Source organism: Gymnoscopelus microlampas, assembly GCF_963454915.1.
Source record: "Gymnoscopelus microlampas genome assembly, chromosome: 1".
Classification (NCBI taxonomy): Eukaryota; Metazoa; Chordata; class Actinopteri; order Myctophiformes; family Myctophidae; genus Gymnoscopelus; species Gymnoscopelus microlampas.
The window spans coordinates 19,844,521-19,856,147 of record NC_139962.1 but is presented as its reverse complement, the minus strand read 5'-3'; the positions used below and the strand labels follow the sequence as shown (position 1 = coordinate 19,856,147).

At 44.0% G+C, this 11,627-nt stretch overlaps 1 protein-coding gene across 1 annotated transcript; it reads left to right on the top strand.

Moving 5' to 3' along the window:
- Positions 1 to 569: 569 nt before the first annotated feature.
- Positions 570 to 11,570, top strand: ercc5 (excision repair cross-complementation group 5). Its single transcript, XM_084060065.1, has 15 exons — positions 570 to 801; positions 1,453 to 1,628; positions 2,339 to 2,454; positions 2,546 to 2,647; positions 2,922 to 2,982; positions 3,203 to 3,346; positions 3,888 to 4,098; positions 4,951 to 5,946; positions 6,161 to 6,423; positions 7,017 to 7,136; positions 7,535 to 7,748; positions 8,627 to 8,771; positions 9,474 to 9,707; positions 10,011 to 10,083; positions 10,766 to 11,570. The coding sequence occupies exons 1-15, from the start codon at positions 714 to 716 to the stop codon at positions 11,333 to 11,335; spliced, it is 3,513 nt and encodes a 1,170-aa protein (XP_083916191.1). The 5' UTR covers positions 570 to 713; the 3' UTR covers positions 11,336 to 11,570.
- The last annotated feature ends 57 nt before the right edge of the window (positions 11,571 to 11,627 follow it).

Sequence of the window (11,627 nt, the reverse complement as noted above, 5' to 3'; positions counted from 1 at the left end):
GCCGTACTGATCTGGGGTCGGTTGCTGTTGTTTTCACGTTTGAGCCATGAAACTTAGTCAATTCAATTCATTTCAAATGAGCTTTATTGGCATGAGAAACACACGTTTACACTGCCAAAGCAAGTGTCAAAATATAATAAGCACTTTGAGATTTTTTACATGTAAAGTGCATTATGAATAAAATCCATTATTATTATAATAATAATTATTATTATAATTACATAATAATTATTAATGAAAACAGTTTAAGAAAATGGGGAAAGTTGAAGGGGCTACAGGCTCAGCATTGTGTCAAACAGAGCACATTGCGTCGTATTTGATTTTTTTTTTTAACAAATAGCAGCAATCTTTTGCAGTCACTTTGGGACAATTAGCAGCATTCTTTCTAAAAAACTATTCAAATAGTACAAATCTGATCTGGGTTCAGAAAAAGCGTGCCCGAGCACACGGTGTAACACAGTAATATAACCGGCCTAATTCATTCAACATTGATCGGAACCATGGAGATTGGAACCTTTATTCGTAGCCCCCACAAAAGATGACACACATAACAGTTACACCACCACTGTTGAACAACGATTGAATCGTCTCCATATGAACTGACTGACAAGTACTGAATTGGTCCGGAAAAAAAACTACCAAAGTCCGGCTAGACAGTTTCTTATCGCTGTATACTTTAAACACGCACACGTATTACTGTTGTGCAATAAACCATGGGAGTGCAGGGACTGTGGAGGCTGCTGGAGAGCACTGGGAAACCCGTCAACCCAGAGACACTGGAAGGAAAGATCCTGGCTGTTGGTATCCTTGATTGACTGATGATTGATTAATTGATGTTTTTAATATACAGTATTGATTGATTGGGTGGGGAGGCAGTACAGCTCCTACCCCCCCAGAGAGAGAGAGCTCCTATCCCCAGAGAAAGAGAGACCCCCCACCCTGTCTCTCTGTCCGTACATAGTTACTGTATATTGTACTTGTGCTGTTATTTATTGCTCTGGACATGGTCTTACTATAGTATGTGTAATGAATTTACTCCCATGATTGATTGATCGATTGATTGATTGATTGATTGATGTACTTTATTTAGTAAGACATGAGAACAACAGTACATGGAAGTACAAATTCGCAATACAAGGTCTACTAAACTGGAAGGCTCATAAAGCACTAAGCTTGTTTAAAATGAGATAACCATGCACACAAATCATGATGACATATAAGAGACAGACAGATATACACTATACAGAACGTCATACAATCAGCTTAAATGTTACTGGTATGAAAAATAAAGACTTTGACAGGGGCCATTTTCGAATTGCAGCCTTCTGAAGGTGCTCCTTTTGGTAGGGCATTCCACATTTTTGTTGAATGTTTGTGACATGTATTGCTTTGCTTTCACTTGAGTGGTAAGTATAATATTGTGTCAAGTTATATTCTTAACCAAGCTTCCAGACATCAGCATTTGGCTCAATCAGGCGGTGAAGGGAGTCAGGGACCGGGAAGGAAACAGCGTTCAGAATGCCCACCTCCTCACACTCTTCCACCGCGTCTGTAAGCTGCTCTTCTTTCGCATAAAGCCAGTGTTTGTGTTTGATGGAGACGCACCACTACTGAAGAAGCAGACTCTGGTACGTGGAGAGGATGTCTATATTTCAGTGGTTCTCAAGCCTTTTCATTTCGGGGCGGCCGATGGCGTGGTTAAGACGCGTTCCACAAAGGCTTTGATGCCTGACGGCGTGTCCCGGGTTTTGATTCCTGAGCATGGCGGTAGATTTGATGCATTTCACTCCCAGTCTCTCTCCCATGTGCTATCGAAATAAATGGCAAAAAGCCCCAAAGGAAAAAAAAACAAACAGAAGAAATTTAAATAATTTCAAGGACCCCCAGTTATGCATTAGGCTACGGACCGGACCGCCATAACTTCAAGAGTGTTCAAATAGAACCAAATGGACCCGGTTCCATTTGTACACTCTCAGAGTTACAGACCTTTTAAGGGTCCATTTGGTTCCTAAAGGGCCGTTCACACTAAGCACTATAATGACTCTGCCATCCACTTGAGTTATAATGAAGTATTTTTTAAACTACTGTATATCTTTAAAGTTATAGTACTTGGTGTGAACGCCCCTTGAATATCAATAAGTTAGCTGGGACCCCCTGGAACCTCCTTAAGGACCCCACTTTTATAACCAGCGATCTATTTTGTTTGTGTCCTGCTTCTGGTCGCAGAGAGATCTCTGTTTGTGACTGTGTCTAAATTGTCTGTTTACACCATACTAGAGGTGACTACGTAATACGTATTATGCTGCTGTGTGTGTGATGTGGAATGTCCTTCCTACAGGCCCTGAGGAGACAGAGGAAGGAAGAGTTGACTCGTGAGTCCAAACAAACCAACGAGAAACTCCTCAAGACCTTCTTAAAGAGACAAGCCATCAAAGCTGCACTTGGAGACCGCAGGTAGGGACATGAAAATCAGCACGAATAGAGGATTGAAAAGACTGACAAATGTGAAAGACAAAACTGTTGCTTTTACTTTTGTCCACCACAGTAAAGACCCTCTACCCAGCATCTCTGATGTCAGGAGAGATGAGGTGGATGACATTTATGTTCTACCAGCCCTGCCACCTGCAGAGGAGAAGGACCAGAACAGGTGGGTGTGTGTGTGTGTGTGTGTGTGTGTGTGTGTGTGTGTGTGTGTGTGTGTGTGTGTGTGTGTGTGTGTGTGTGTGTGTGTGTGTGTGTGTGTGTGTGTGTGTGTGTGTGTGTGTGTGTGTGTGTGTGTGTGTGTGTGTGTGCGCAAGAGAGAGAGAGAGAGAGAGAGAGTGAGGCTGCTTCTTGTACTTATTTAGGGGGTCCCCAGCTAACTTATCAATAGTAAAGGGGCATTTAAGGTTATCTGCTCCATCCTTTCTTTATCCCTACAGCTCAGAAGAGGAGGAAGAGCGAGAGCAGGAAGAGATGACTGAAAACCACCTCATGTATCAGGTAACATTACAATCACCACATGTTTAAAACTGATCTTTGGGCGCCGATAGCCAAAGGCGGACCTTTGCTGCATGTCACTCCCCGACTCTCTGCCTGTTTCCTGTCTCTCTGCACACTATAGCTAATCAGTAAAGGCAAAAGCCCCCCCCCCAAATAACAATGGATGGGACATTGTATGAAGTGTATATTTTAGATGATATTTATTTTCTTGTCTTCTCAGGAGGAACTGTATGAGCATCCCAACTCAGTGGACATCAACTCGGAGGGGTTTACCAGCCTGCCTCCTGAAATGAAACATGAGATACTCAAAGACATGAAGGAGTTTAGCAAAAGACGCCGAACCATGTACCACAAGCCTCCAGAGGTGAAACAAACATTGCAGACAGACACATGAACACACACACACACACACACACACACACACACACACACACACACACACACACACACACACACACACACACACACACACACACACACACACACACACACACACACACACACACACACACACACACACACACACACACACACACACACACACACACACACACACACACACACACACACACACTCACACACACAAAGGGGTATTTCCCTTTTTTTTCTTAGTTTTTATTTACAGATTTTCATTCACGGTTACAGTGAAGGGGTTCATATGTCTCACAATCAATCATCATGAGGAGTATTTCACTTAAACACACTTTTTTTTGTGCACCATTGCACCCCAGACAGTTTTTAAGTTGCTTGATTCGATATTTAGATATTTGATATTCACTTTATCAGACACGTCCCCTTCCTATATAAACCCATTTGAACCATGTTAAATGGGTTAGGTTTTGGGTCTCTTAGTTTAAGAACCCCTGCCCTAGTTAATCCAGGGAATTCCCATAATCTCCCCCCAGCAATCAGGAGACTTCTCACAGTACCAACTGGCTGGTCTGCTGCAGAGGAACCATCTGAACAAGCGTCTTGAGGCGGTGGAACGAGAGATGGGCCAGCAGAGTGCTAGCTTGGCTCCACAGCTCTTTGGACAGGATGGAGATCAGGGGGAGCACAGTGTGGAGTCTCGTAGGGTCCTCTCCGAGGACTCTTCTCACTATATTCTCATTAAAGGTGAAGCCGTTCTTTCAGATACAGTGATAATCCTGATTATTTAGCTTAATCACAATTATTGATCATGATGATGCGGTGTGGATGATTTAAGCAGTCACACCTGTGACCTGACCAGTCCAAATTGGACTGAGCTGGGTGTGACTGCACAGTGCACACCTGTTGCAATGCATACAGGATAAATCAGCCATCCCCACACACACTGAACAGCCAGATCCCAATACTATAACTTTCATCCTCGCCTCCTCCACTCGCATCGTTTCCTCGTGCCTTAGCCCCCACCTCCAAGCGAGGAGGCAAGAAGGAGAGGCGAGGATGGAGGATTTGATCGGTTTCACTTTAAGGAATGAGAAGACCTATACACCACACATTCCGACACAACGCAAGTATCTCGTAGGGACTTACCCCCAATGCAACCCTTGATGCTGAGTGCCAAGCAGGGAGTCATGGGGTACCATGTTTGTAGTCTTTGGTATGACCCAGGGATTGAACCCCAGCCACTGAGCTGGTCAGGTCGCCCATAATAATGTTCTTAAAGTTGTTGCTCACTGTGCTTGTCAATGTCATCGTTTTGGTCAAATGGTATCTAATGGTCTCTGTGAGCCTGATGGATGGATAGATATGTTGTATAATATTTTAGTTATTATCTCTGGTGTCAAAGTGAGGAGACGAGACAAAAGTGCACCAGCTGACCAAATAATATTACATAATTGTGAAATATAAAATCACTATGTTCAATTAATTGTGCAGCCCTAGTATCTCAAGGTAACAGAAACACAGAAAGAAAACGCCAGGGCATTGGAGTCACATTTATAGCAATATGATTGTCTTTTTTGATTGTTTTTTGTTTCTCAGGCTCTAAAAAGACTGAGAAGACTCCAGAGAGCCAGCCGGCAGCCCAGCCCTGGTCTGGGGGACCCCTGTCGCGGGGCAGGAGAGATAGACCCGAGCCCCTGTGGCGTCCTGTCGTCGAGGAGGACGAAGAACAGGGTCCCTCTTCAGCCCCCAAGCCATCCATATTGAAACCTCCCCTCTCTCCTCAGAGGAACGCTGACCCCCCTTCACCGCGTTCTCTGAAGGCCATCCAGGCAGCTATGGATGACAGTTCAGATGAGGAAATTGGAGTCAGTGAGAAGAGGAGTGGCAGTGTATCCCCTCGCACCCGACTGGCCATCCAACGAGCTTTGGCAGAGGACGACAATGGCATGAGTGACAGAGAGGCTCTGATTGTTCCAGCGCCAAATGAGTCCCTGCCAACGAGTCGACATCCTGCACCACGACTGATCATAAGCAGTTCAGAAGACGAGAAAGAAGCTGATGACCTTCAGTGTATTAATCCTCAACAACACACAGAGAACAAATCGGGCCAAAATGTTCATACAAGAGATAGGTTGTTGGACAGTAATTCTGAAGACGAGTTGGAGGAGGCAATAGAAGCACTTAATGTTGCAGTACTGACACATAGTGATGGACACCCTAACAAAGAAGAGACTCCGAATAAGAGAGAAGCATCGATGGAGTTAGAAGAGCAGACAAAGCGAAAGACGTTAATTCATGTGGGGAGTGGAGGAGAGAAAGACAGGAAGGAACACAAAGAAAGAGGAGTATTGGAATATGAAGGGACAGGAGAGGACATGGGACATGATCAAAAGGACTGTTCAGGTCAGTCCCAGAGAGTTGCCTCAGATCTAAAGGACATGTCCACGATCCTCTCTCCCCGACAGCTGCAGGTGCCTCTGAATGCACGTCCTTTACCATCACATAACGGGAGTGAAGACAGCATTGACGTATTGGAGGAGAGGCATGGAACCTTACCAAAGAAGGAAGACAACGAGGGGAGCGATTCAGAAGGTGTGTTCTTCTGGATCGCTGTCATAGGACAAAATCCATGATTATTTCTTTAATTTACTATAACCAAATCAGGCTTTTATATGCTTTCTATATCATCATGATTTTTATGATTTGTTTCCTTTTTGATTTGATGAAAAATATGTTTTTAATAGGACTTCAAATCTCAAAATCTAATTAGTGTTAATTGTTGTGGCTTTATCGTCTGCTCTGCCAGAAAGCTTCATCGAGGTGTCCGAGGGGGAGGAATTAACAGAGAAGGATGCAGGTGATTCCCACATCCAGGATAAGGGACTTCCAGCAGATGTCCATGAGGAGGAATACAAGGAGGAAGAGGAAGAGGAGGAACCTCTCAGTAGCCCAGCTGATGATTTAGAAGACGGGGAGGAAGAGGAGAACAGTATGGAGGAGGTGAAGGAGGACGGGGAGAGAGATTCCAGCTCCACACCTGTCACCAATGAATGGGAACACATTGATGCTGTAAGTATGAAATTAGATCCCAACCGATGCCTGATGTTGAGTTCTGATGACGATTCTGTTTGGAGAGTCCTAGACCACCGATTAACCCATGTTTTGACCGATATCTTGTCAAAAAGTGCAACTTTATCTAATCAATTGGAAAAACTTAGATTAGATTAAAGTTTCTTTAAGAGAACTTTTAACTTATAAGCAAAGAAATTAATAAAAATAACTTTTTGGGTGAAGAATTTTGGTCCAAAAATAAACAAACTGTGTCGGCGATATTGTCAGGGAGGTGGCTCTGTATCGTTTATGATAGTCAGTCACTCATATTTGATGCAGTCTGTTTCTGGCGAAAATTTTACTAATTCGGCGGAAGTAACATTAGCGTTTTCTCACCGTCAGTTGATGCTTCATATCCATATGAGTCAAGCCGCCGGGATCATTTGTTTACTGTTGGAACACAGTTCTTATTTGACGCGATATTAAACACGTCTATGGGAATTCAGAATGGGGGAAAAAACACGACCCCGGTAGGATGCGCAAATTACGTCAGACTTCAGTGCTCTATAGTTTCTGGTGTGTGGTGATGCAGTACCCGTGTCCTCCTGCAGGAGGAGCTGGAGGCAATGGAAAGCTCTCTGCAGGTCCAGCAGAGCAGCCTGAAGGAACAGAAACAGCAACAGGAGAGGATGGCTGCCACAGTCACTGGACAGATGTGCCTGGAGAGCCAGGTGATTAAATGCTATAGACGCATGCACAGCATCAGTGCATACAGGTGTGTGTGTGTGTGTGTGACACACACAAAGTTACAAGCATCTCTAGTTTTGATATGTTGAATATTATTGTTATGAATTTAGTATTGAATATTATTCAATATTATGTTTAATATAGGAAACCTTTTATGTCCAAAACTGTTAGTTTTCAGAAAAGAAAAAACCTCTGTTCCAATGGATCCAATGTAGTTTAGTCTCAAACTCTTGTTTACTTACTTTCCATTGGTTAAATAAGTATAAAAACACCACTTTCACTGTCAATATGTATCAAAATAGCAGTCTACAAGCTCACAATGCGTACGATATGTTGCTGCACTGTGTAACAGCTATATGAATGTTTTCTGCCTCCATAAAAGGAGCTACTGAGGTTGTTTGGTGTTCCCTACGTGGTGGCTCCCATGGAGGCTGAAGCTCAGTGTGCGGCACTGGACCGCTCTGACCACACCCATGGGACCATCACAGATGACTCTGATGTCTGGCTGTTCGGAGGGAGACATGTCTACAAGAACTTCTTCAGTCAGAGCAAATACGTCGAGCACTACCAGTTCATTGACCTTCAAAACCAGCTGGGTCAGTGCCACCGAATGTACTGTGTCTGTGACAACTCCTTTGATAAGTCAGAGCTACATATCTAATGACAAATTCAAATATGATGCCAAGTTCAGACTCGGTTCTAATGTTTCTCTCTGAAGTTTAACACCTCGGATCAACACCACTGCAGGGTGCTAATCTGAGATGTTTATCCGGCACATAGCAGGGACGGGCGTTGAAGTCGGTGATGATGACTGACTGGCGGTCAGCGGGCACGCCACGCTACCTGAAACTCTGAGTACTCAAGGCTGTAACGTTTTAACCCATTGAGACCTGAAGCAGATTCTACTTGTCTCCTAAATCTCAACAGTTTTCTGAAAAACGTATGTTTCTATATCAGTGGTGCTCAATATTTTTCATGTCAAGGACCCCCACAATTATATGTATTTAGCCGCGGACCCCCATCAAAATATTTTGTTCCAGGGACCCCCAGAAGCAAAGATTTGAGTTAAAATATTCGCTTTAAAAATATATATATTCAAAGATTTGCACACAATTTTCACAAATTTTCAAAAATAGCAGATCTACAAGCTCGTAGCGCGGCACTCAGTGCCGCGCTATGAGCTTGTTGATCTGCTATTTTTGAATAGCCAAAAGTGTAAAATAATGCTTTTTAGCTCTAATCTAAAAATGACACAGTTCCAGGTCTTAATGGGTTAAGTCTTGAGTGCTCAGAGTTCTCAAATGAGTCATTCACACAGCTGTCAGCAGACCTGTGATTCTCCAACTTTTTTTATTTCAAGGACCCCCATAACTCTGAGAGTGTACACATGGAGTCAAGTGGACCCGTAAGAGTTGCAAAGTCATGGTTCACTCCCCATCTTTCTTACCGCATCCTGTCCTTTCTCGGTCCCCAGGTCTGGACAGGAGCAAGCTCATCAACCTGGCCTACCTGCTGGGTAGCGACTACACGGAAGGAATCCCAGGAGTGGGCTACGTCACTGGTATGGAGATCCTCAACGAATTTCCTGGGCCAAGCATGGAACCACTCACGCAATTTAGGTCTGTGTTTGTGTGTGTGTGGTTGTGTGTTGGTTAAATTCACAAATCTCATTGTATTGCATCAGAATTAATTTCTTTAAACAAAATTTTTTGTAGATTTAACAGCCGAAGTGTGTTGCACTTGTCAGTTGCTTTGCTTTCACCCTGTGACTGTGCTGGCCATTCCATGATTTGAAGCCTACCTACTGTATTCTTCTAAGGTAGTTCTGACTGACCCTGGAGGTGTTTTGGGTTATTATCTTGCTGTGGCATGAACCCCTGACCAATTGGGTGTAGACCATTGCATGGTGGTGCTACAAAATGCTGTGGTAGCCCTTTTAATCCAGGGTGCAAGTTGCTGACTCCAGCAAAAGATCCCCAGACCGCCATGATTCCGCCTCTATGTTTGACAGTTGGTTTCACACAGAGGAATCATCCTTGAACCAAATATGTCAAATTTTGATTCATAAGACCTTCTTTAGAATACATTTCATTATACACTGGACTTCAACTGCTTACATTTCAATAACTTGTTGTAATAGAACACATCTAAAGTGTTTGACATGATTGTATGCAATAAGTTCATGTATCCATTGTGGTGTCACTCAGAAGCCATACACTTTAATGCCAATGGTATGTTAGTGTTTTCTGTATTTTTTGTGTTCAGGTGTATATTTTAAAAGGCTTTCTTCTATCTGCCTGTTTGCTCTCTCTGCCTTCCAGTGAATGGTGGTCAGAAGCCCAGAAGAAAAAGCGTTTGGTGTCTGACCCACGGGACTCCAAGGTTAAGAAAAAACTGCAGGCCTTGAAACTGCAGCCTGGCTTTCCCAACCCTGTTGTAGCACAGGCCTACCTGCATCCAGCTGTCGAACAGTCAGATAGCTCCTTCAGCTGGGGATGCCCAGACCTCCACCTTATAAAAGAATATCCTTTATTTGTATGTGTGGGTATGCATGTGTGGGTATGCATGTGTTTTCCTGACATAAGGCACATTCTGGGACAAGTTTTGGACAACAAACTACAGTGGTTGATTGGGGACAGCATGTTAAATCGATTTGTTGATTGGTTAGGGTACTGGCATATTAAATGAATGTAAGTCAATGCAATGTCCTCAAAGGTTTGTGAAATTGATTGATTGAATACTTTATTAACAAGGCTGTAAACGGTACAGGTAGTACAGTCAATGGTTATGCTAAATGGGTAGCATTCTAGTATGCATGTTTGTGTTATTTCCTTAACCATTTTTACATTCTGTCAAAGTCGTTTTGGGTGGAGCAGTAAGAAGGCAGAGGACACACTTCAGCCTGTACTTAAACAGCTCAATGTTCACCAGGTACTTGGAAGAGCAACGCATGTCAGCTCAACCCTGTTAGGGGGTCTCATGACTGTTAACTAAAGGGATGTACTGCCAGTCAGTATTGAAAAAATAAATTCAGACAGGTTAATGAGGTACTGCTTCCCCCTGAAGAGGTTTATTTTGCAAAGATGACGATCTCCCTGTACATTATCGCACTTATTACATTTACTTTTAAACAAAATCAATAATTTGAAAAACATATTATTATTAGCTTACAAGCCTACACTAAAAACAAGACAAAGGGTATAAAAGCCCCGCAAGCCCTTAGACGCTGTGTTGCATCCGACCGGACCAAGCAACCAACATTTCCATCCATAATCGTAGCTCACGCTACAGGAGAATTAGGAAGATATTGGGAAACCTTGAAACCCCGCTTCCGATGATCAGGAGGGACGTTCTCCTTTCAAGGCTGATAGGAAGCGATTATCTGACCAAATTATCCTGTAGTGTGAGGGGTTCAAATATCCAATCTTAAACCTACCCCGATCTGCTCACAGGCTATGGGGGTTGCGGCAATAATTTTCAAGCATGTTTGATTTTTATCTGGATGATTACATCCCTACTGTCTCCCTTTCACAGTGTCCTGTTTGACTGTGTAATAATGATGAAAAAGGTGGTAACTAACATTAGTAACATTCTTTCCACCGTTTGTCTGCAGACTCAGTTGCGGATTGACTCGTTCTTCCGCATGGAGCAGCAGGACAGACAGGCCATCCGCAGCCAGCGTCTTCGCCGCGCAGTCACCTGCTTGAAGCGGAAGGAGAGAGCGGGAGGAGGGATGGAGGGAGAGGAGGAAGAGGATGGAAAAAGCGATGAGGAAGAGATGATCTCCCCATCAAAATTGAGGAAAGGGAAGTCGGTGGAGCAGAAAAAGAAGCTAGGAGGGGACAAGGAGCGAGACACTGCAGGGTCCGTGGCGGGAGGAGGGTTCTTGGGGTCTGCACCACCGGTCAATGCCGAATCTCGTCTTGGTTCTCTAAAAGATGTGACCGGTGGCAGCGATGACATGGAGTCAACCTCCATAACTCACAAGCACATTCCTCAACCCAAGAGCCTCCCAAAGGTAACAGGGCAAAGCAGCAGCGGCTCCTCTGATGAGGATAGCGATGGGGGCGGTGACATTCCCATGGTTACTGCACGATCCGTGTTTGAGGATAAATGGCGAGGTCGCGGTGGGACACGTGTCAGGGGGAGGGGGAGGGGGAAAGGCCGGATAAAGAAACTGTGAAAAGCTATGATCTCCCGTCTGTTCATTGGGTGTTGGATCAGCATTGGAACATTGAATGATTACCAGTGAGTCAGTCGGTTGATGAATGTCTATTTTTGTACGATTGGTGTGTCCAGACCAGATCACTTGTGTTGACTTGGTAAAATAATCGGACTGACGCCCTTCTGTCATCGCTTTCATACGTCTCTACCCGCCCACCACATACACTCAAACACTCCATGTCATGAGCAAATGTGAATAAATACCACTACTCTCATTATGCCAGGTATCTGTCTGATTTCTGATTCAGTGT